Source organism: Pygoscelis adeliae, unplaced genomic scaffold (assembly GCF_000699105.1).
Source record: "Pygoscelis adeliae isolate BGI_AS28 unplaced genomic scaffold, ASM69910v1 Scaffold372, whole genome shotgun sequence".
In the NCBI taxonomy this organism is placed as follows: Eukaryota; Metazoa; Chordata; class Aves; order Sphenisciformes; family Spheniscidae; genus Pygoscelis; species Pygoscelis adeliae.
In genome coordinates, this window is record NW_008824357.1 from 1291585 (window position 1) to 1317259 (window position 25675).

The following is a 25675-nucleotide window of genomic DNA, read 5'->3' on the forward strand; positions in this document are numbered from 1 at the left end:
GGCCCATCTTGTTTTACTTAATTCAAGTGGCTGTGTAGCTACCGTAGGCACTGGCGAAATCTTAACCCGTGGATTCAAGGCTGTTAGCTGACTAAAACAGGCAAGCAGCGAGCAGAGCGTGGTTTCGAGTAGGAAAGGGGGGTTTGCAGGAAGGGAAGACGTGCCGACGGTTTGGCAGTGCCGCGGCTGGAGCGCGGAGCCCGGAGCCCGCAGGCTTCCTGCGCTGCCCGCCTTCAAACCTCACGCTTGCTTGCGTGTAGCACCTGCCCGCCTGTGCGAAAGGTCTCTGCTGATGGGAAACGCTAGTAAACACACCGAACTGCAGGCTTGTCTGTTTGTTTTATACTTGTTTGGGCGGGGTAGCTTCCCCCCCATTTATTTTCTCTTCCCAGCCAAGTCGGCACAGGACCGTTATTCCAGTCTCTTCCCGTTAGGGGTAAGACGATGAAAAACCCTTTTAGGTAAAATACTTTTTTTTTTTCTTTCTCCTCGCTCTCTGGATAACTCTTTAAAAAAAAAAAAAAGAAAAAAAAGTAGTAGCGTCGGGGAAGGCTAAATTGGTCCCGGGAATAAACTGGGGTTTATTTAATATACAGACAAGGTGAAGGGCAGATGGGACTTCAAATGAAACAGGGACGTTATAGAAATAAGTACATCTATGCCCCCACCCACGGCCTGATCCGTGAGCAAGGTTTTCCAAGCACTATGGGAGGAGTTACCAGAGTTTTATGAATGTCGATAGACGGTTTAATAAATACGATGGGGGGGGGGGGGGGGGGGGGAAACGGGGGGGGGGGGGGGGGGAGAGGTTTATTCCTGGGGAAACCGAAAGTAAAAGGAAAGGGCTCCTAAGAAGCCTCTAATTCGCAGGAGCGGTGGAGATGCAGTCGCATTGTGCTAGGTGGTGGCATCGCCAGGTTTTTTTCAGAGATCCGTAACAAACCAAGAAATCCGAGTTCTTGCATGCAGAATGAGAGGAAGCCCCAAACTAGGTGCAGTTGTGGCAGATGCGGTGAGTTCACACTGTACCTATTTGGCAATGGAAAACGCAGGGAAACATCTGTAGTTCTCCGAGAGAGTCAAATACTTTGGCCAGTGCAGTGGAGCTATTTTGGGGACTGAAAACCGAAGCTGTTCTGACTCCTAACTTGTCTGGCAGATAGACTTAATCTGTCTATTAAGTAATACGGAGCTGCTCATGTGCACTTATTTTCTCTGCAGTAGGTAGAAATCAGCATTAGGGAGAGGGAGCTACAACTAATTTCATTAAGAAATGTAGCTGCAGTTTTTGTGGATACGCAAAAGTGTTTGAATCGTTCCAAGCCGGGAAACGTGTGGGAAACATCACCGCGTTTTCTGCAGTCAGAGACAAGATTTGGGCTAGAGCTAGTTAACCTGTGTCTAAACTCTTTCAATTTAGATCAGAAATTGAAAATGCAGGCATCGGTTCAAATAGGTCAGTGACTAAAGACTACATTGACAAACTTCGCTACTGATGAAAGTGGATGCTGTGCTTGAACCTAGCTGTCTTTTACCTAAAATGTAGGTGCCCTCAAGTTGACAGTCCGCTTGTAGGAAATGTTTTAAGGTCGCTTGTCTTCTCCTACAGGAAAAGTGAGCGGTGCTGGGCTGATGTACAGATAGCACTTCCAGACTCTCTGATATGTTACATCTACTTCCCACCCTCCGTGTTGCATCCCAGAAATGAGTGTGACAGGCGAGAAGAAAATAGGTAGAGGGGGAAGTAAAACGCTTACTGCATTTAGCAAGAACCGAGCTCTTAACATCCGGGTCTGTAAATTATTCTTGTCCTTAGAGCCTAACTATAAAGATACCGGGGCCAAGCTGAACCGAGCGTTACAGTGACAGCTTCAAACTTCGGCATCGCCCCTTACCCCCCCGCCCCGGCGCCGTGTTCGGCCGCAGCCGCTTCCAGCCCTCCCCGCCGTCCCGCTTTGAGAGCGGAGCCGCTGTGCGTGCCCGCGGCGGTGGGAAAGCGCCGAGGTCGGAGGCGGTGATGACAAGTGACCGCTCCTAACCTAGTGCGGCACTCGCACAAGGTGGACGACTCCCGGCTCTTCTCTGAATGTGTTCTGCCTTTTCTGTTGTTGTTTTGCTGTTACTACTGCACAACCTGGTAATGTCTTTGTCTCTCCCCCCACACCCTATCCTGTATGTTTCCTCCACAGCGGAGTAGCTTTGTCCAGAGCTCACTTTGAAAAGCAGCCACCCTCCAACTTGAGGAAATCCAATTTCTTTCACTTTGTTCTGGCTCTCTACGACAGACAGGGGCAGCCCGTGGAAATAGAGAGGACAGCTTTTGTGGACTTTGTAGAAAATGATAAAGTAAGGCTTGTTATCTTTCTTCTTCCTCTTTTCCTCTCCAAATTTGATCTTTTCTTCTGCCCCGTTGAGCTGCTAACTTTTAATATCTGTTGTCCCTAACAAAATACAACCAGCTTTTGGTCAAGGGTTCAGGTGCTTTGGTAGAGCTGTTGTCTTCTGCGTGCCGCTGTAGTTAAAAAGGCTTGCAAGCCTCTACTGTATCGGGAATACAATGGGAATTTCATACACCCACTAAAAATAGAATAAAAAAATTAATGGGGGACAAGTGCACCTTTTTTTTTTTTTTTTTGGGTACCTACCAGATCTGCCAAGTTTTATTAGTACCCTAACAGAAGCGGAATCTGACCTGTAATATGTCATATTATCTGTTGAGCTTGATTATATGTATTTCTTAAGACTCCAAAGTCAATGGCAGGACTTGAAAAGCATTTGCTTTTGGATTTTAAATCCATGTGTTGACCACGTTGTTTTTCGAATTATTATTTTCTTAGTCATGGACAAGATTTTTTTAAATTATGAAGGATGCTCATAAATAATTATCTTCTAGGATATTACAGTAAAAAAACATGCAAGAAACATCCCTGTAACACAACCTTCAAGAAGTAAATATCAATTTATTTGATATATGTGACTCAAAATAACACTACTGCAAAGTAATGAACACATTAAAAACAAAACCCACTGAGCTTTCCCATGATCAATCTGCTTTATATTAACTGACTTGAGATGTAAAAATTCATCTCAGTGTATTGCCTTGAAAAAGTTGAGAGCATAATAGCAGATAAGAGAGGAAAAGAAGTTCTTGAACTCCTACAGGAAAAGATGTCAGCAGTATTTTGTAGTTTGTCCTGGGTCATTTGGAAGGTTAATATATCCCAATCAGTGGATTCACCTCTCAGAATTTTAATGAACTTTTGTTGTCACTTCCATCATGATTATTAGCTTTTGCATTTTAAATGTGCCAAGTGTAAGTTCTGGAAGATTTTTTTTTTTTTTTTAAATTCTCTCTTTCAGGAGCAAGGCAATGAAAAGACGAACAACGGCACGCATTACAAACTCCAACTCCTTTATAGCAATGGTGAGTCCCCTTCCAGTCACTTTCTGTAGGTTGTACAGTGAGGCAAGGTTTGTAGGTGCTGTCACTGTCACTTCTAAAATACACAGACATTCCCTTGCATGATGCCCCTTCAGTGTAGGGATGGGCTCTGAAGTTTACCTGGTGTGGATGGGCTTGGGAAGCACACTGGAGGAAACAAAACTAAATGGTCTTTCTGAGGATGTTTAATAATAACAAAACCACTAAATGGTTTTGTTCTGATGTTTGGGGAAAGATGCATGTAACAGCATTACTTATTACTCTTCTCTCTTGCTCTAGGTGTCAGGACTGAACAGGATCTGTATGTTAGACTCATCGATTCAGTCACTAAACAGGTGAGCGTAGCTAATATGTGCCGTGCTATCCTGTCCCGCCTCATCCTTCCTTTTTTCTTAACGTTGCCCTGCATGTTTTTTCTTCTCTGGTTCATTTTTCTCTCTTCTTCATCTGTATTGCAGACCTTATTTTTGAGGGCAACTGAAAAGTAATGCTCTTAAGTCTCTTTTTTCCTCTACGGATTGTAGGTTTTTATCCACTTTTTATCAATATTTATGTATAAGCTGCTTTCCTTGCTCATAAAGGCTTTGGGGGAAGGTATTTATTTGTGAGCGATGGTGAGCAATGGTAAAAAGCCTTCACCTCAGATCTGGATATTATGACAAATAAGTAACCCCCTGACACTACTGGCTTACGCCTTTTCTTAATTTTTGTAGCCCATAACTTATGAAGGACAGAACAAGAATCCCGAAATGTGCAGAGTTTTGCTTACCCATGAAGTCATGTGCAGGTAAGATGACTTTATTAACAGCATATCATTTGTTAAGTTTGTTTCCATAGATGCCAAAATGGTCTTTCCAATGAAGTTGTAGGTAGGAAGAGTTTGATTTTGTTTGTTTGTTTTGTTGTTGAGTTGGATTCTTTGTGTAGGAAGACTTTCTTTTTACATGTAGATAGTATTTGAGTTCCATACAGATATTTGGATTTTTTTGGTGTTTTTTGTTTTGTTGCTTTTGGTTTGTTTTTTTTTTTACTGCAAGAGATTTAGCAACCCCAGGTCCACAGTCTGAGCTGTGCTATTTTTGTTTAAACTAGGCCTTTGTATGTGACGTTTAAATCAAGACTTTTCATATGCTTATTTCTTACAAAATCCCTGTTCACTCCTTGAGAATGAGCAGTTTAACTTACAGATTTTTACCTGGAAACTAAAAGGCATTCTTCATGTAATTTTCTCTGGTGAAACATTTTAATTTACTTAATTAAATTACCATCATTAATGTTCTTTAATTTTGCTTATTTCTACCCCAACCAAAAAAGAAACCCCTCAAACCAAAACACAAATCCTTCTTTTCTATACCATGTAAGTAATATTTAGGGGACTTCCACCTTTTAATTAAAAAAAGACACTATTTTTAGCATGTAAAGTTATAAATTAGAGGGTAAAATGAGTTGAGGATGTTTTTAATAACATTTGTGTAAGTCTGAAGTTACATGTACCGTATGTATGTACATCATGCTTCCGTGGTAACTTATTACTTTTCCTGTTCTCGTGTAATTAAATTTTTTTCAATACATATAGCAATGCAAACAGTCAATGTTCTTATATTAAAATGTGTTAAATTGTGCATAGGATGTTCTTCCATAAAATGAAAGGCAAAACCAATCTTGACCTTTATTAAACGCAGTTTGTGATTTATTGTATTAGTGGGAGGGGGTTAAACTGTTGGACTGAATGTTGCTTCTTTTAATGTTGCAGTTTGCTACTTGATATTTTTTTTTTTAAAAAGTAGACTTTTAAGTTAATATAGTAGTAAGCGGCTCATTTGGACAGATTTCTTGTCAAGGGAAAGTCTCAGTTTCAGTACTTAACAATTACGTCAACTATTCCATTACTTTTTAAATATAATGAGAATCAAGTAAATGTATAGCGTTTATCTGTTGTGCTTTGCTCTCATTAAGAAAATGTGCATGTTACTTTTGACCAACATCCACATATGTATGCACAAACACAGCATATATCATGTGTGAGAGACGCATACGGTGCGCTTGACGAGGACCTGTAGATGTAGTAGCAAAGATCAAAGGTATATATGTTACTTTCTGGCACATCTAGAACTTGCGTACGTATTTAAATATATATGCTAACCATATTGTTGAAAGTCTTCACTATAACTAGGTGAACATTAGAGAAGAAAAATCTTTGTATTTCTATGCAGTTGGGTCCTGGTTTGTGGTAACAAAATAACAGCGTATCTTTCTCCACTCTTCCTTTATAGAGTGCAGTTCTATTTTAGAAGTTAAAATATTTCCACAAACACCAGCACCTTCCCATCCAAATGTACTTCTTTAAAATAAAATTAATTTGGCTTTTTCCCCTGCTTCCTCTCCATGCCTTTATAGTATCAGATGCTCTGTTCAGCTTTTATATACCTGGCCTCCACTGATGCCTGTAAACATATATTGTGCTTGATTTAAGGTAGCGTTCTACAAATATAAACCGTTATTCCGATTATACTGAGCTCTCCTGCTTCACAGATTAGCCAAGGAAGAATTACAACTCAGGGACGTCCTTTCCATGTAAAACACAGATTAGTGAATGAAATCAAAAGCACTCTGTAACCTAATCAAGACATTTGATTTTAAATGTCGTGTTTTTCTAAAGTATCTCTGAACAGGATGCTGCGTATTCTGAAGAGGCATTACACGTATCACTTTGAATAATGCCAAGGGAATGGATCCAACTCTAGTTAAACTTGACATTTTATTTTATTTCTTTTAAGTACAATAATCAAATCTTCCTCATTGTGTGCTGCTTAAGTGGCAGCATCAATTTTTAAAGCCCCTAGTTTAGTTTGCATTAGTAACAGTATATAAAAATTTAATGCACTGTACCGACTCTGCTGTCCAAATTGATGCTTACTGTTTTTAAAAAGGGTCTGCCTGTCTTTCTGCTCCTCTTCTTCCGATTCTTGCTAGTTGAAAGTAGGTGCTTTTTTAGGTTTTTTTTTGTATGTAATCACACACGCAGATATTCTTGCTGTGTAGAGACAAGTGCATCCGAAACTCCGCATCTTCCACTCAGACAGTGACAGATGCATGCTTAGCAGGAAAGTTGTCTAAATATTGATACGGCTACAACAATCTGTCATACCAATTGAAAGTTAACTCTCAACTCTCAATAATTAGTGCTTTCAGTGAGAGGCTCTGTTTATTTATTAGCAGATCTGAAATTTTTCATTTGGGTTATTGCGGCCCGATGGGAACTGTTCCTATTAGGTGGGTCTATTTTAAATACACGGTCTTTCCCCCCAATGGTTGGAAATCAAGGTAAACAGTCTCCTCTCCTGGAATAACTTTTTTCTCTTCTTTTTCTTCCAATTATCGACTAAGAGGAAACTAGTTGTTATGCTGCTGCCAGCAACCCCCCATGCCCTCAATGCTCAGAGGGTTAAAAGGTGGTATAATTTGAACAGAAGTAGTCTCAGGGCCTACAGCTGGCTAATAACAGAGTTGTATTGAGTGCAAGCAAGCCCCACAGCTGTGACTTTCGCCACAAGGCTCAGACTAGACAGGAGCTCTAATCAGCTGGGCCAGGCGGCCACTGGGGCCTGTGTCTTTATCGGCCAGATGGTGTGAATTTAGACACTTTTGTTATGCAATTGCAGGGAGGAGTTGGGGAGAAGAAAACAAAACAAAGGCCACCATGCTGTGAGCTTATTTGAGTTTGAAATTAGAGACAGATTTTTTTTTTTTTTTTTGGGGGTGGGGGGTGAGGGGAGGGAAGTTGAGGGCTGAATTTTAAAACCATTTTAGTCAAGTGTGAGGAGGGAAAGGATGCAAGTTTGCCTTTGACATGAGCCTTCTGGAGTATTCAGTTTGTAGAGCTGGTGTTGTCTGTGGTAGCTTTTTGTTTTCTGTGTTTGTTTTTAGTTTTTTTTTCAGAACTGTTCCTAATGTAAACCGTTATTTTTCCCATGTAGATCTAGTTAGAGGGGAAAGTATAATAAGAAAAGGTGTAGAAAATAGAAGTCTTAGGCCTTGATATTCTTGTTTTAAGCAAATGAGTATCTCTAAAGGTATGTTCCTAGCACAACATTGTAGCATAAGTGTAAATATTGTTGAAGTCATGCCAATAATTTGCTTTAAGAGAATATTGTAGGCTTGATCCTGGACCACCAGAGTTTGGGATTTTTGCCATTGACATAAATTGGAACAAGTCAATTCTGTTACAGACAGCACTTGTAAAACAAACCCAGTGGAAATGTTAATGCTTAGATACTGTGAAGAAATACCTGGAAACAGGGATTTAAAGATTTGGGAGGTACTTTTGCTAAAACGCTGGGCTGAATCAGTCTTTAAAAGCACTCTGATTTACTAGTGAACTAGTCATTCACTGGAAGTGAGTGACTGTTTTCTCTAATTGACATTTTTTCATATAAGTTTGGGCTCAAAAAGTATTACAGTCAAAGGGAAAAAATCTAGCGCTGTAACAAAAATCTGTTACCTGAGTGTGATAAGAATGTGGATGTTTGTAAAATATTTGGAGAACTTCAGCTGTAAGCCGAAGGAGGAAAATTTTTAAGTATTACAAAGGTAAAGTTCTTAACTGTACAAACTAAAATAAAACAAGATGCGCTTATTTCGGAACCTAGCCACATTGTACTCCAATCTCGCATAATTCATTCTAAAATACTTACTATGCCAAGAAATGGCAACCTCTCTGGGAGGAGTATACGAGCTGATGAGGTGTGATGGAGGTGCTGCTAGTGTGTTCTGCTTGAACGTTACTGTTGTGTAGTGCGATCAGAAATATTTTTTATGACTATCTGCGTAAGTTACACAACTAAAGGATATCTCATTTAGTACTATTGCAAAGAGAGGAAATGACTGCTGTTTTAGCTAGATGTAAAAAAAAAAAAAAAAAACAACCCAACAACAAAACACTACAAAACTATTTTAAAAATTGAGTTCCTTTTGTTGTTTTATTATAGCGGCATGTAAACCAGCAATGTTAAACCATTTATTCCCAGTGTTATTTCCAATGCATTGTTATATTGGACATGTCAGAAATACATGCCAAATTTATATTCTGTTGAGTGAGGGTTTTCGGCTTTTTTTTTTTTCCTTTAGAAAATACCTCGCATCTTGGCTTTTAGTACAAAAATATGCAATTCTTCATAAACAATCATTAGGCAGTGAAACAAAGTTGGGAGAAGGGAGGGAGTGGGGATATTCTTAGCTAGCATGAATTACCATAGCTTCACTGAAGTCGATGGAGCTGTGACAATTTACAGCAACTAGAGGGTCTGCCCCAGGGATTTTTAAATATTTAGTGTATCCTTTTATTTTAAAAGGACTAGCATCGATGAATAAGTGCAGGTTTGAGGAAAAGGGAATGTAGAAATGTTGAAACAGTTAGAGCTGCTATTCATATAGATCTGCTAGTTGTATCTCATCTTCCTGGGCAATTTCAACTTGCAAGCGGGAAGTTCCTGGCACACACTGTAACTTAAGGAGGAAACATGTGCATTTGAAATTTTTCATATCTGAAAGAGGTTTTTTGTCTAAATGCTTATTTTAGGTATTTATAATTGAATATTAGGCAGTGCAAGAAAAAAAAGCTACTCTTTCATATTTTGTACTGCCTTCAGTGAATTCAAGCATTTTATTTAATTTTTTTAAATTCCTCTGCTTGGAATTGCTCCCCAGTTGGAAAACCATGGGATTCAGACTGACTTGAGAATTTTGCAGATGTCTTCAGCACCTATTATACCACTGTGCAAAAACATAAACAATTTCTTGATTCCATATGTATAAATTTGAACAACCTTAGCAGAATGTGAAAAACATAACTTGGAAAGGCATTTCTGTAACTTAAGGGAGAATCTGATCTGGTGACTTCTGAGGCATATGGGACTTCTGATATAGTCTACTTAACCTTTTGGATGCCTCCATCCTCCCCCTCCATGTTAACTTTGGTTGGAACAAACTATCTGAGCATCAAGACAGCTTAAATCTTCTAACAGACTTCTGTGTTGCTACCAATTTTTAAAATTGAGAATTTCAGAACAAGGACTGTTTTTTAAATCTATTAAGCTTTTGATACTCAGCTGGCGTATATGCAAGGGGCATCACCCATGTCAATGAGTATATCAGTGGAAATCAAATAACAACCTGTCTGATTATTTTTTCTTTTTTTTTTTTTTTAATTATTATTAAAAATGTGAAAAGGAAATGCAGTGGTTCTGTTCTTCTTTCCTGAAGAAAGTTTAATTCACTGGGAGTGAAGAACATCAAGTAGTTCCTGAGTATAGGTTGTGTTCTTCCGTATCATCTCCTGATATACCTGTATATATACGTACACATCCGTGTATGCACACACACACACATATATACACACACACAGAGTCATCTTTGCATATGTGTATGTGCACACATGCATAGATGTGGACATAACATGGATATCATTCTGCAATATGAACCTTACTGCAAGCTCCTGAGGGCAACAGCATTATCTCACATTTTCTTACCAAGTCAGATAAATATATTTATTTTGTGTTGTGAGCTCATCAGAGAGACTTCTGATTTCTATACAATCATGTTGGTGGCCACACAGTATAAAATGTGTATAAATACATGCTTAATCTTAACGGCTTATCGTCACTAAAACAATTGCAAAGGAATTTACAGATGGAATGCCAACCTGAGAAAATATCTCTTCAGATCCTTAGTAGGATTTAAGTATGTTCAGTTTCTGTTTTTTAAATTGGTGCTACTGTAGTGTTGAAGTTTTCTGCAGATGTATGAAACTTAGGGGTTGCTAGATATTTAATAATCAACAAATCAGTTATTAGAATATAAAAAAATCAATAGGTTGCTTATAGTCAGTTCTAACACCTTTCGATGGACTTTTAACCATACATAACACATGATACTCGTGCCTGTAATGTCATTATGACATCTGCTAATCATTTATTAAGTCTTTATAAATAGCACCTTAGTCTAAAGTGTGACCATATTGCTGTTCATTTTTGGCTGGGAATTTCAAAAAAGGCTACGGGGAGCCAAGTGTAAACTCCAGCTGGAATCAACCAGGATTTGGGCACCCAATTCCCTTAGTTCTTCTCCCTTCCGGAAAGCCTAGCCAAAATTTTCTTAGTCACTTTTCTAGGCATATATTGAGTCCTGAAGGTTTGCAGACAAGACTTTTAGCTGGTTGCTTTGCTATCGACTGTCCCAGTAATTCTTTAATTTTGGTTTCCTTTCTCTTTCTAGTCGGTGCTGTGAGAAGAAAAGTTGCGGCAACAGAAATGAGACTCCGTCTGACCCCGTGATCATTGACAGGTAGGAAACAAATCCTCATTTTCCCACAAAAGCAATGCCAAATTGTTGTGTGTGCTTTGAGGTGGCTGAGGGTCTTTCTTGATGGTTATCTGTCAGTGTCTGCCAGTTGAGGATGTCTGTGCTTCGTGATTCTTTAGAAAAATGCCAGCCTAAGAGCTGGTTAGCTTTAGTCCATCTGGGCTTGCATTGACAAAATTGTTGATGTTTATTTTGTAAATTAAGTTATCTGTGTATCATTTTCATTGTGACCAAATATTCCATGTATGTATCTGGAGTATTTTCTGTTTACCCGGGATATGATCCAACTGGATTACTGAGACAGATAAAGCTTTGAGCAACCTGGCAGCTTCGATAATATTCTTTAACAAAATAACAGTATTTTTGTAGAAATGTGGGGAGGAAGGAAGGGGTAAAAGCAGAAGTGCAACATGCTAGGTAGGATTAAAACTGACAGTTTGGGGATTGTGAGCAATTTTATGTAAAACAGCAGCTTCATATATTACTCAGTTCCAGGTCCAGGTCTAGATTCTGCTTGTCAGTTTCTAGGTAAATAACATAAGTGGGGACAGCAGCAGTTCGTCAAATCATGAACTGGCACATTAAAAATTGTGAGTATTTGTGGAGACTTCAAAAACTAGCGTGTGGAACTCACTGACTCGGAGTGTTGTTTGAGATGTGGAGTTCAGCAAGATTCAAAAAGGAAAAATAAGAAGACAGAGCTGTTTCAAAAAGAAGTACACAACCAAGATCTCCAGAAGGAGAACAGTAAATAAGGAAAAGTCAGGAAGAAACCTCCCCCCCCCCCATTATTCTATAGTAACTGTTTAAAGAGTTTCTTTTCCCTGAAGCAGCTGGTACAAGGGCCCACTGGAGAGCTGATGCTGAAGTGGATTGATTGTGGATTCAGTTTTTATGTCTGTATGTGTCTGGCATGTTCTATTTACATTCTAATAAGCAATATTTGTCATAGTATTTCTTCTGAATTTTGTTTTGGCGTTCAGAATGGTCAAGCTGGTTTGAATAAAGATCTACAATTATTTCCTTCATTTTTTTATCACAGAGTTAATCTAAATAATTTTGGAACTTCGATGATGTGATGGGATTCTTCCACTCCCTTTACCCCATGGTTTTGCCTTTTAATTTTGTACTTACAGTTGTGGTTGGGGCCGAAGTTGGAAATTCCAGCAAACTGACTGTTTGTGTGGGTGTGAGGGGCAGTTTCCTGACTAGAAGCAGAAGTCCTAGATATGCCATCTTGACCTTTTCTATGAAAATTCTAGCTTATTTTTGGCTGTGTTGATGTTTGGTATGAATCTGCATTTGGGAGCTTTCCAATCTGAAGTCTGAATTTTCTGAAACTTGCCTGACTGATGGAGAAGCAGCGTGACATAAGGCAGTGTATTAGCCTATGAGTCCAGACCATGAACGGGGCAGTTCCTACCACTAACTGTATTTGTCATCTTGAGCAAGCTGTCCATTCTTACGCAAAATGAAGATTCTGATGCTTGCTGTGGGGATTTGAGATTTGTTGATGTAAAGTGCAGTGGAAGTGAAACTATTAGAAAGAACAGGGTTATTCTTTTTAACAACTGTGTGTAAAACGTGCCTCACAAGTCATCTGTGTGGTCAAGGAGTCCTAAGCTTTCCTAACTTGCTCTAAGCCTAGAACTTCTATTCGTAACTCCCCTGCTAACAGCAATAGGCATTCTGCCTATAGGTATTCTGTTTGTGTAGAAGCATCCTCTAGGTTCAGTCTGGCAGTTTCTTGTTGAGTGTCAGTTCTTCCCTTTTGTGTGTGTGTGTCTCAAAATTGCAAGTGAAATCTGGAGTTCAGTAGGGGTAATAATAAGGCAGATGAGAGAAATAAGGGGTACAGCCCGATAAAGCTGTTTTCACTTGGTTTTTAAAGGCAGTCACTAAATCAGATTTAGGCCACAGAGGAAAGAAATGATTACAAATCTGCACTGCTGTCTGGAGGTGGCATGGTTTAGTGAACAGCGTGGTGAATAGAAGCTAAACTTGAAGCTAGATCTTTTTTCTTGTTCTACCGCTAATTAGTAGCGCAGCATCTAGCACATGACTCCCTCTTCTGTGCAGTTATTTCTATTCCACCATTCTACCCAGTTAAACAAGGTTTGAGGAGTAAGGAATAATCCTGTATACTACATCTTAATCAACAACATGTAATGCAAATATAATAACAAAGTTATGCTGTACATGTCTGTGCACAGAAGAATTCATTGTCTAGTCTGTCGTCCTCAGACATTTCCACAGCAGTAAGTACAACTACTTAGGAGTTTAACTAAACAGTCCGCTCTCCCAAGCTACATTCAATGGGGCTCATCTTTCTATCTTTCAAACAAGCAGAAAACTCTGCTGGAGAGTCATGTCTGTTCTGAACTAGCTTGGGAATCTGGGCAGCAGTGTTCTTATTTATTTAGGGGGTCTTTATATGGCTTCTTTAGAAGAAAACATCTATGCTTAAGAACTTGGTAGCAAGTGGAATATAATTTCTGAAATGCAGCTTGCAACCATCTGCAATAATGCAGGACAATAAATATGGTAAGATTTTCGGTTCAGTGTTGGCTTCATGGTGTTTTTTTTCTCAGTTCAAAATGAACTACAGGTTTTCTTTAAAAACAAATAATTGGAATGAAGGTGTGTTTTCATGGCTTGAAATGATAGGTAAATGTAAAAATTTGTCATGTGACAATGCAGCTGTTACATTCTAGCATGTATCTAGAGAAGTTGAGGGGGTAAATAAAACAGAAAGAGAAGGGATTACAAAAATACATTTGTGTTATGCAGAGCCATGTCTAAACAGCGAATGCGAAGTGAAACAGGAATAGAGCTTTGCATTTAGAATAGAAGGAAAATGGAGGCCAGAGAAGAACTTTGTTGTCTGAAGGTGCTAGGTTCTCCCTTTGAGCCTAGGTTAATTAATATGCATTGCTCCTGCCACAAAAGTGTGTGAGACAATAGTGGCTGGCACTCAGGAGCTGCCATCTGCATTGTAATTCCAGCTGTGTGTGTGGACCTACATGGTTAAAACATGGTTTGATTGTACAGCATAGAAAAGACCAACATCTTTCAAAGCTGTAGTAGGTGACTGTCATAAGGTGTGAGAGCAGAAATGGAACCCAGTTTTAGGTTGAGCTGTGTATGGCTTAGGTCTAGCAAGTTCTGTGTTTGATTTGCAATTCCCACAAAGGCAGTGGCCTACTCAAGTAGAAAGGATTCGGGAGGGCACCATGTTACTAATCTCTAAGCTGCTTTACTGTACGAGCAGCCCGTGCGTGGCAAGCAGGTTCCCTCAACAGCAAAGGAGCTGCAAGGTAGAGCGGTTTAGAGTCCAAGATGAAGCAAGCTCTGTATGGTACTCAAGAGGAATACTCTTATAATGAGCGGGCACAGGTTAAATTAATTACTTTGGGTACCTCTAAGGGTGGTGAAAAAGCAAGGAGAGGCATTGCTGCTGGGTAGAGATATACACCGATATCTGTGCTACTGCAACTTTATTGTTTATTGTTTTTCTTTTTTGCCTGAGCTAACTAAGTGGCTGCATCTGGTATGCCTGTCTGTGCTACGATTGCACACTTCTGACCATGCTATAGATGCATCATACAAACCTCACGAGACTAATGAAGCATTCACATTGGTTCAGGTTATAACCTGCCATCCAATGTTGCACTGAGCTAAACGTGCACCAAATTTAGCTGAGTTCAGGGACTACTAACTTGCTGCAAATGAACATAACTCCATCAGCAATACAGTGTTTCCCCCTTTATTTGTTTCTCTCCCTGCTTCCTTGCTTTTTATGCTTCCAGAGACTGATGCTTAGAATATTGTGTTGGTTTACCAGTTTATTGCTGTAGGGAGGCACAATTCATTGGTGGTTGCCAAATCATGGAAACTTGTATCCCTGTTTAAAAAGGAAGAAATAGTTCAGTCGGAAAAAAATGTCAGCCATGTTGTTGTTGTTGGGTTTTTTCTTCTCCTTGAATGAATTCCAAAAGTTCTTACGCTGAATAAAACATTTCTGCTGTGACCTTTGCTCTGGGGACTAGATTTAGATCCTAAGGACCTTGTAGTTATTTTTCCATTCACTCTTGGAAACTAGCACTTTTCTATGTGAAAGGCAGCTTCTTTGCTGAAATTTACTGTGTACCCTCTCCCACCGACAAATATCTGTAGGATACATTAGAATATTTAGGTTCCTGCCATGTTCTGAGTCAGAATTCCACTGTAACTCAGATCAGAATCTGACTTCAGAATGCTGCCTCTGTTTTAACAGTAATGATAGAGCTCAAATCCTGCAATGCTGCTATTGAAGAAGGCATCAAAAAGCAGAAACAGACATAACTCCGCTGGAGCATAGGACTGAAAGGACCACCTGAACATATACAGGAGATTACATGATAGATGTTTAGTCCAGAAGCATTTGCAAAATATGCACTCCAAGTTTTTTAGACAACACAAGCCACGGTCACTTCTCAAAATGTTAGAGCAAGCTTTGACTTTGCTTACAAGATCAAAATTCATCAGAGCTGAATTGGTTCTAGGGTGTTCCCATGGTGGATCATAGCACTGGTGGATTCCCAGTGATCTTAATTTCTTTTTATCCTGTCTTCCTGCATAGTTTTGAAGTTAGTACCTGTGGAATTGGTAGGTTTATGAGGCTTCAGAAATGTAAATGTTTTTGATTCTTTTTCTCATGGCTGAAGTGGTGGTTCTTAACATTCCTTGTAGTTCCTAGAAATTAGAGTGTGAACTTTGCATACTAACATTTCCTTCTTTGTTGAAATCATAGACAGGGATATGAAGTGGATGGGTTGGGGTAGCTTTCAGACGGAAGGGTGGAAGCTTGTTCTTTTGAAGATGATACTTCCCAAATGAAAGCTGTATTTTGTCATGCCTATATTACAATTATTTAGTTTGCTATCTTTCCCACCCCAGTTATGCAAACAAAAAGAAACTTGGTCTTAAGATTAAGAGGTTGTGGATTCTGCAAATGAATTTAATTCCTCATTTTACTGCAGATTTTCTCTCTCATTTTAGGTGAGTTGTATAGTTTTGGATATAAATTCCCCATTCATCAAGTGGGAATGATCTTTTTTTTTTTTTAAATTCTTTGTGTTTCTTGAAGATTTAAGCTCTTTAGAGCAGGTTATTTTGTGCGCTTGTTATTCTTAGTGCTTTACCTAGTTTACTAAAGCTGTCATCTAATTGAAGCCTCCAGGGTACTGGGGAAGAACTGAGTGACTTTTTCGGTTGAACAGTTTATTTGCTTTTTTTTTTTCCTTCTAATAAGAGATAAATAGTCAAAAGAAATTTCTATGTAATTTAAATGAAACATCTTAATTCAATTAAACAATGCAATGCAACTGGGATGGGACAGACTTTTTTGTTACTACAGGGGAAATTGCTTGGAACACCGCTGCAAAATGTGAGCATAAGCTCTGTGTTGCGTGTAGCTGGCTGTCTTTATGGTTTTGCTGTGTGGAGGCTCTTGAGTCCTCTGCTGTCTTTGAGCTGATGGAATGAGGTCATTTAGCTCAGATGCTTTAAGAATCTGAGATCCTGGTTTCAATTCCTCCTACTGTTAACCTAAACTCTTCCTAATTGTCCTGTAAAGAATCTAATGTGTTTTGTTACCACTTTGTATTTATTGCAGTTGTTACTGGGGCGGTGGCTGTAGTGATGAATGGGATTTGAGTGAACTGCTGGGTTGTGTGGAATATTAACCTTGAGTTGAGACATGCACTAACCAGTGGGTGGAGGCATGGGGCCAGATCTGCAGCTGGGTCAGCAATGCTACATTGACTTGCACCAGCTGAGCACTTGGCGCAGTGGTTTCAGTAGGTAGTGAACTACAACACTGGTCAGCTGACACATGCTGTAAATGTTTAAGCTTTTATTATTATTATTATTTTTAAAGAAAAACCTCAAAGCATGAACGCAGCTGGCACACTTGTTAGCATCTCTATAAAGAAGCAGAAGAGACTGGATTACATTCTTGTGCCATAGGGGTCCATCCCTTCAATGCAGAAATGGGGCGGCACGGATAGAGATTTTCTTCCCTGCTGTTACTCATGCCCTACCTGCTGTATAGATAAACAGAGGACTGAACTCTTCCAGGCTGGCTGGCTGGCACATTTCACAAGCACTAAAACTCTCTTCAGGAAAGACAGCTGTTGCCAGGCTTAAACATTCTGACTATGCCCCTATAGTGTCCATGCTGTGTGTTAAAGTGCTCTGTGTGAGATGTCCACATTAATAGGACTGGGCTTTATGTCGTCTTGTGGTTCGCCCCCCCCCCCAGTTCCCTCTCCCTAAAAAAGGCAAAAGGGCTTAGATTCCCTTTCATTTTGAAGGATCTAGCTTGAAATAAGTGCAGACTTCTGGCTATCCTGGTTTTTTTGATTTTTTTTTTTCTTTTCTCTTAATCTCAGCCTTCTAAAAAAAGGACTTTATCCCTTTGATCTCCCTTCCAGGCTGATCCCCAAAACCACTGGGTAACACAAGGATATTTCCTAACACTTAGAGGCAGAACAGCATGAATGGAGAGGCCTGGATCAAATTCCCACTGATACTAGGTTGCCCTGTCGCTTTAAACAAGTCACATAACTCCATGCCTCAGTTTCCCTCTTAATGCAAAGTGTTAGCAATTACCTAGCTGTGGAAAGTGGTTTCAGATCCTTCAATAGGAGTTTTTGTTTTTATTTTCATGTTTCTACTGCAAGGAGGATTTAGTCTACATGGCAGAGTTGAATTGTTCTTGTTCTACTCTGTTCTCCATGCTCCTTGTAAGCCTGCCAAGGTAGAATAAATGTCTCAAATCTGTTGCTGCTGTGGGGTGAAACTAGGAGCCACAGATAGATGCAGCCCTCCTCAGCTCCCTGCATGCTTCAATCCCCCCTTCCAAGCCTCCAAAACCCACAATGATCTCTTCTCTTGTCCTAGGGAGTCAAAGTCCTTTGTTCACTGCTAAACCCTGCTCTCCCGCAAAGAGCTGCTGTTGTGCCATCTGTCTCTTTATGAATTTTTTAGTAGACTGGATGTTTGTGGGGAGTCAGTAACTTAAAGTGCACTATCCTAGCCATTTGACAAGTGGTTCTCTTAGTGCGTAATTTGTTTGTTTGTGTCCCCCCCCCCTTTAGACAAAAAGAAAATTTCTTTACTAGTTTGCTGTCCAAAGCATCTTGAAATCTTTGATGCGTACAATCACTTAAAGCTTGTAAATGGAGTAAACTGAAGACTAGCTTGTGTCACTTAATCTTTCTTTTTTTAATGTCGACAGACAACAGATTTTCCAGCGAGCTGGTGAGTCAAAAGAAGCTTAAAGATCTCTTTGAGTGTGCTAGAAAAATGAAGAATGGACTTGTGGTTAAGGAACTAGTTTGAACTGGGAAGTCCTGGGTTCTGCTCCTTTCTCTCCATTGCAGACTCCCTGTATTTTTCTAGCCATTCACATAGTCTCTGTTTAACAGTAAACCAAGTATAAATGTGTGCTTTTCTAGCTTTCACTGATAACACAAAGATACATATGCTGAAAACTGATGTCTGGAAATACTATGGTGATGTGGAAAACTGTCGCCATTAGGGTGGAGATTGTTTTGGAGTGATTTAAAGAGTTATTCTCCCCCCAGACTGTTAGCTGCTGCTGCCTGGGCTGAAGGTGTTACTGCTTCTGAAACGAAGCAAAAAATAAATTAGTCTAAATCACTGCTGATTTCAAGCACAGATTTATTAGGAAGCTAACAGAACTTGAACCTCATTTCCACTAACTTTTTGTACATGTGTGCTCTTAGCCATGTGCTGTCATTGTGTGACTGTGCAGCCATTTTGTCCTGAGCACCTCACCTGAGCCCTCTGAATGGAGTGCTTGCCCTTTTGGGTATGTTGGAGGGGAAAACTTAATGGGAGGGAATATTAACCAATAATGATTGCTTTAGTTCCACTCAGTCTGTAACTGGAATAGTTAGCACATGTTCTGGTTTCAGAACTGCAAGGGGAGCATGGTTAAGTCCGAGCAAGGATGTATTATATAATTTAAAGAAATAAAATCTGACTATTGCTACTACTGCCTGGAAGCCTTAAGAAAATAAGTCCAATGAAGACAAGACCCAAAGGATTTTAGCAATTCTGCATAAATCAGATAAACTTCCATGATGCTTTAGTGCTGTTTGGACAGCAAGCATGGATGAATTCCAGTCTTGTTAGATTAGTTGTGCTTTAGCTGAGATAAAAAACACTGATGGTGCTGGCTGGCTGAATCCTGACTGAGCAATGCAAAGTTTTGAGCAAAGTTCAAACCTAGTGTGGAAGAATCCTTGTCCTCTTCTAAATTGAAGCTCTGTCCCTGCAGTAAGGAGAATTTGATCCAGTTTGTGTTGTGTTCCCATAAACAGCAAGTGAGGAGGTTAAATGGCTGCACAGCCAGCTGATAATAAGGGGTCTCAGAAGGACAGATGAGATAGCAGTGAGCCATTAGAATCAATGAGTTTGGTAGTAGTGGAGAGGGGAATGGAATAAAAGTTTCCCATGGACTAAAGCACCTCTGGGAATAGAAGCTGAGGGTAAATTCACTATGCAACCGGCACAAAAGAAATTCTGGGCACACAGAGCAGTAGTGTGTGACATGGGATCTCTACAACTCAACTTTTTGAAAATGGGTCTGCATTTGCCTGGATCCGTCTGCACTCATCATTGAAAATGCCAATATTTCAGAGTATTTGCATCCTAATGAAAGCATCCTCTGTGTATTTATGACCTAAAGTACTCTTCCTTATCACTTTTGCACTCCTCTCGGCCTCTGTCTAGACCTGGTTTTATGGACTTGTCACTTCATCTGCCCTAACCTTTTTTGTTACTGCCTCTTGCTTTCCTTTTGAACCTTTTGTTTCTATCCATCCCTTCCTTGTGTGTTTCTTTCACCATCTGTTTCTGGTGGGATCTCATATATTTTCTACCCTGTAAACATCCCAGGATTTCAGCCTCTCTGAAGCGAGTGCTTCACATCTGAAGAAGGCCTCCCAATTGATGCGTAGTGTTTCCTGCTTTCAGATAGGGTATGAAATAATTTGTCCTGCTCAGAACATCACCCGAAGTCCTTGTAAAATGAAGACAAGGTTGAGATCGAAAGTATAGAACATATATCTGAAACTTCCTTAAGTCAGTTGGAGATAGGCTCATAATTTTCAAGATTTTAAGAGCTTACACGACATGCCCAAGATCACATAGGAGACACGGTTTGACACAGTGAGGAGACTGGAATCCAAATCTTGTGTGTTCCAGGCTGGATCATGTAAGCAGGTCCTGGAACAGCATTTACTCTCTGCAAATGTAATTCATATTCCCGTCTCTCTCTCTGATTTGGATCTCTACCCGTCCCCCCCCCCCCCTTTTCCCCCCCCCCCCCCCAGCTTCCCCCACTCTCCTCTCCATCTCCTCTTCTCTGCTAATTTTCTTCACAAATAAATGCTTATTTCTCCATGGGCAATCCATTTATGACTCCATGTTTGGTGGCTTTTCCTTCAAGTGGAGTCCATTGAGCTTGTAAATTGTATTGGATCAGTGAGCCTATAATGAGGCTTCTAAGTCCAAACAGTGTAAGTCTGCTGGGATTTTATTGTTCATAAAGCTTCTTCCCTGGGGAGTGATAGAGCCATTAGGTGTGTGCTGTGTTTAATATTTGGTCATGACAGGAAGCAATAATTTTCTATCTTTTACTGTGGCTCCCGAGTTGTTTTTAAGCAGTCAGCTTATTTGAGTCTCAGTGACTGTGAACCCATTAGGCAAAAGGAGTTGCTCTTTCCTACATGGGTTTGTATCTTTCCTACAAAGGCTATTTCAAGAAAATAAAATAAAATGAAGTGGTAACTGATTGCCCTATGGTGGCTTTTAATCACTTGCCCCTCTCATGAACTCCCAAGCGCTGTCACACCTGACAGGAGATGGCATAAAGCTGATATCACCAGATGATGGCATTTCTCATGCTGAAGGGATTTTTTTTATTTATTCCAGCAGAGAACAACCGTCCAGGCTCCTGTTTGTATGGTATGTTATGGGTTTAGGGATTTATCTTGCGCAAATCCACATCAAAACTTCCTTTAGTTTCAGTGGAAGCAGGAGCAAAGTTTTATTCAAGTATTCTGGAAGCAGTTATATATATTTTAGCAGAAAACAATTCAAAAGCAACTAACAAATTTGTGTGCCTCCAAATTTTTTCTGAGGTCCAACTATGAGCCGTTTTCAAAAGGTTCCATTTCCAGATGGCACTACATCTAGCAAAAACATTTTCATTGAGATAATTAAAAAAATGAAAATCAGATTTTTAATCTGCACTTAAAATGTATTTCCACGGCGGGACACCCCACTCCCCCCCAAAAAAACCCAAAACAAACCACAACCAAGGACTGGAAAAACAGTCGTCTTTTCCAGCAAAGACTTGCAATTTGGAAAAGAAAACTTTACATTTTTCAACCGGTTTCTTTACAGCCCTTACCCTTGCTCTTTGAAGATCAAGCTGTATTATTATTTTAAATTGGGGGTCTAAAGCCACTTGATAATTCTCCAAGTACATATGCACTTTTATTCCTTGAGTGTTTAAAACTGAGCTTTGTCCCACATTTAACCAGTCTATTGTTTTTGAACCAAGTGTTGTCCAACAGTGTTGCGTTTTTCCTTAGTACCTTTCAGGGGATGTGTAGGGTAGAAACACCATCTAGGACTGTCAGTCCAGCATCAGCCTGACAGACACCTTGTTTTTCTTACTTGTTCCAGCAGGAAGCTTTCTGTGGGCTGTAGGAAATGGCAGTGGAGTAGTTTACACAGATTCTTCTTCCACTGTTGCACTGCACCCAAGTTACCAAAATAGGGTAGCCTGCAGCTGGGAAGAGCAGTAAAGCTATTGGTGACAATACAAATGTGCCCATAAGCTTAGACTCTGTTACAACTATGTATGAAAGTCATTTCACTGTCCATGAGCAGTTGTTCTCAGGGAAATGAATGCAGTTTGGAGAGAGTTTTATTCAGGGCATAGTGTCTTACGAATCAGTAAGCAGAACTCCAAGGTATGTTTTTTTGTAAGATTAGTATTTCTCCAAGGGGAAGAGAAATAGGATAGGATGAGAAATTTTAACTGACTTTAGAAAATCTGTAGTCCAATGTCCTCTTTTTGGCCTGTGTTTTTTAAGTTTCTTGTTGCTCTGTTTATTCAAGATCCTTTAGCAAACTCTAGGAATTGTCCTAACCCATTCCTATCTTAGGTTTCCCAACAAAGCAAGATGAAATGAAAAGACTGAGTTAGAGGAAGCCCATAATGATCAGTGAAATCAGTATGTACAACTCCTCCTTTTCAGCTCTTCCCCTAAGCCTGCATCGATAAAAAAGAGGTCACGTAGAGGAAACTGTAAATTTGGGGCAACAGGCTATACAAAATCAGACTCTGAATTTATAAAGCTGTGGCCTTCAGTGTTCACAGATCAGATTGGGAAGCTGGCCTTCTGTGGTCCTACCTCAGAGGCATACAACTGTTATAAACCTAACACTTTGTATTAACAAAGTATGCTTTAGTGGAAGGGATGGAAATTAGGGTGTTTGAAGTCCATTTCTAGCACTTCCCTTCCTGTGGCCTGCAGCGGAACTTGGACAAATCACTTCTCCCTTAACCTACCTTGATGTGCCTTGTTAAATTGCAAGACCTTTGAAATGGGGACTGTTTGGCAAGCAAGATGGGATAAGGGAGGAGGAGAGTTTTGTCTTGGCTAGGAGCGCTAGGTGATTCTGTAGTACTAATTGTGATGGCAATTTAAACCGCATCAATGGTGTCTGTCAACAATAGAAGATGTTTTGAGTATGCTGACAGCTAGTTGAGGCGGAGCAGGGTCAGTCCACATAGGCTGACCTCTCCGAAAAGAACATTCTTGCTCACATGTTTAGACACCGTGATGTCAGTTTAATACACACAGTTAAGCACCCATTAATTTATTTTTGAAAAAGTAGCCCAGTGATTGAGCTGGAAGAGTCTGGGTTATGGAAGCTTTGCAATTCAGAGCATCGTAACTTCATACCCACATGGCCTGGGGTGATTAGTGAGCGAAGTGACTCTAGCTTTGCAGCCGGTGGAATGCTGAGCCCTTTTCCCTCTGCTCAGTTTTTTTGCATGAAGGGAGAGAATTCTGCTCCATGGATTTTTCATCCCTCTAAAGAAGAAAAGAGTAGAGTAACTATTCTCATTGGAAATGTGAATCCCAAGCAAACTAAAATGATATCATCAATTACCACAAATCCTTTCAGGATTCAGGCTCTGTAGCCTAATAGGAAGTAGCTCCTCTGACAGTGTTTCCCTTTTATTCCCGGTGCTTCCCTCAAAGAACTAGTCAACTTTCTCCACGGGATGTGCCATCAGTTCTGCACGCTTCTTATGCTTTCCATTGTTGCTGCTGACTGCGCCACCAAGCTGTTTTTTTAGCCTGATTATTGTAGGTGTTCACTTGCTCTAGTTAGGTCTGTCCTTTGCTCCAGGGGAAAAGTTTTCCACTACCATATTTTCCCGCTGGGTCCTTGTCTTGATCTTTGCAGCTGTGTGCAAGAGGCTTGTATCAGAAAGGAAAGAAATAATTGCCTTGCTGCAAAAGCACGACTGCACAAGGTACGTTTGCATTAGCCAGATACACACACATTCTTTCTCAAAACGCCAAACCTTAGAGGAAGATCATTGAGTGTTTGAAAAGAGGCGGCATAGGGAGAGTAATTACAGAGGCGTTTAAAGCAGTTGAAAGCCAGTACACAGTGAACAGCTGAAATTAGCTGATGGCATAAAGAAATTAGACTTGAAGCCGAGAGTGTTGATGCCAATACAAATTGGATTTAATTATGTTTGAAGAGATGTAGTTAGGTTTTCTTATGCAACGTTGATAAAAAGCTATTTCAGCAAATGGGTCCCGATTCAGCAAAGCAATTAGCACTTGATATTATTTAGCATCAACATTAAGAAGCATGTACATAAATATTTTGTTGAAACAAAGTCCTGAAAAGAAAAAAGAAACTGCTAAGATTCCCATCTGGGCTTCTGGTTTGTTTCGCATTTGCAAACTTTTTTTAAGAAACTACAGTTCTTGAAATTTCCTTTTTTGAAAAGATGAAACTTAGAATTCTCATGTTCACATGAATTTAAAACAAAGTGCCGTTTTGGACGATCAGTAAAGCTGAAGAGGTCTACCTCCTTCATACATGCCGTTTATCTTATGGATCTATCTTAAGTTTTTATTTTGGACAGCTTTTAAATGATTCTTGAATTTACAGCTACTAGAAACTTCACTGGGTCTTCAAACTAGATTGTGCTAGATACTAATTTGGAGTATGAGTGAATACTTGAATAGTGATGCTTTTCCAGATCTCTACTCTCATTAGGAACATGGGTGCTCAGTACCTTGAAGAAAAATAATGACAACTTTTAAGGTTGAATTCATGCCAGTATAAATCATTCTACTTGATGTTGACAAAGTATCTGGTCAGTCAAAATTCCTCTGCTAAAGAGGGGAGAAAAAGTATACAGTGTTGTGTCAGTGTCACTTGTTGACATAGAACCTAAAAAAAAAATATCCTCTGGGACGTTTTGGTCAAAGTGGTGGGGGTTTTTTTGCCCTCTCTCCCCTTCCCCTGTATCTCAAGCATTTCCCAGCATTCCTTCAGGGACATCTGGTTCTCTCATTTTCTAGTTTTACTTCGGTGCCTTCAAAAAGTATCGCTGTCAGTTTCTTTCTATTTAGCCAAACAACGCAAGCAGGATAGTAGCCCTGCCTGATAACTTGCCTAAAATATAGTTGCCCTTCAGAAGCAGTGACCTTAACCATTTCTGTGACGGGTAATGTGACTGTGTTCCCCTTTATTTTCTTATGTAGCTTCAGGGTTTATTTTACAGGCAAAGTTTATCTTTATATGAAGATCTGTGAAGTTCTGTCTTTTTCTGTAGTTGTACATTGGATGGCTATTTTGCCTCACTTGAGAGCACTGCTTTAGCAAGAGAAAAGCAGACAACATATAAATGCTCTCTATTTGCACAGATCAAAGCTGATTTTAGAGCAGCATGGATTCTGATTCATTGGCTAATGTGAATTGTCATGCAGCTAAGATAGTTTATATCAACTAAGGCTTGCCTGTAACACTTGTGGATATATATTGTGCATAGTTTGGGAGCATCCCCCTGCTTGCAATGTGGGGAAATGGTACTTCTGGTCAAGAGAACTAGGCTTTAAGGTTTGGTGAGGAATTCTGTGCTGGACTAGGAGTCTTGACTGGAAGATTAGGACCTGATGATAGGTTGGGTTCAGCTGGAGGCTGGGGAAGAGGCAAGAAGCAGCTAGAATGAGCAGGTAAAAATGGGGATGGGGGCGAGGTACATGCTAACACATTGGGGAGGCATTATGTCACAATATAATTAAGGATCGTACTGTATATGTTAAAAAGGATTTAAATTAGAGTTACTTCTTTAATCTTAATTCTAGCATTTTCTAGCTTCTGAATGAGTTTTTATGAGCTCAGTAATGTTCCTGTACTTCAGATCTTTGGCATGTGAAAGACTTCTCATTAACATTACTGTAAGCTGCAGGTGTGGGTGAAGTTTTATCTTCCTGCAAGCTTTAATGTAAGTGTTTAAAATAATAAAAAAAAAAATCCCTTGTATCTTTCATGTACATTATTTTTCTATATATAAGAAATCTAGAGCTGTTTGATGAGCTGTTTTGGGACAGTGTCAGCATTGTCAAAGAGCAGTCCAGGATAGTTGTTAACATAGTAGTTCTACATAGCTGTATAAAATAGCCTGCAGCACAGTCGTGATCATACCCATGTACAATACCTACAGGATTTTACCAGACTAGCAAGATT

The 25675-nt window shown here is 39.8% G+C and overlaps 1 protein-coding gene across 1 annotated transcript in view; it reads left to right on the forward strand.

Moving 5' to 3' along the window:
• The window catches only part of EBF2 (early B-cell factor 2), a 144749-nt gene that overhangs the window by 877 nt on the left and 118197 nt on the right, over positions 1-25675 (forward strand). The window contains exons 2-6 of the mRNA XM_009319534.1: positions 2190-2346; positions 3361-3424; positions 3722-3777; positions 4156-4229; positions 10715-10783. Of these exons, the coding sequence (XP_009317809.1) occupies positions 2190-2346; positions 3361-3424; positions 3722-3777; positions 4156-4229; positions 10715-10783 (420 nt within the window). The remainder of the gene's footprint in view (positions 1-2189; positions 2347-3360; positions 3425-3721; positions 3778-4155; positions 4230-10714; positions 10784-25675) is intronic.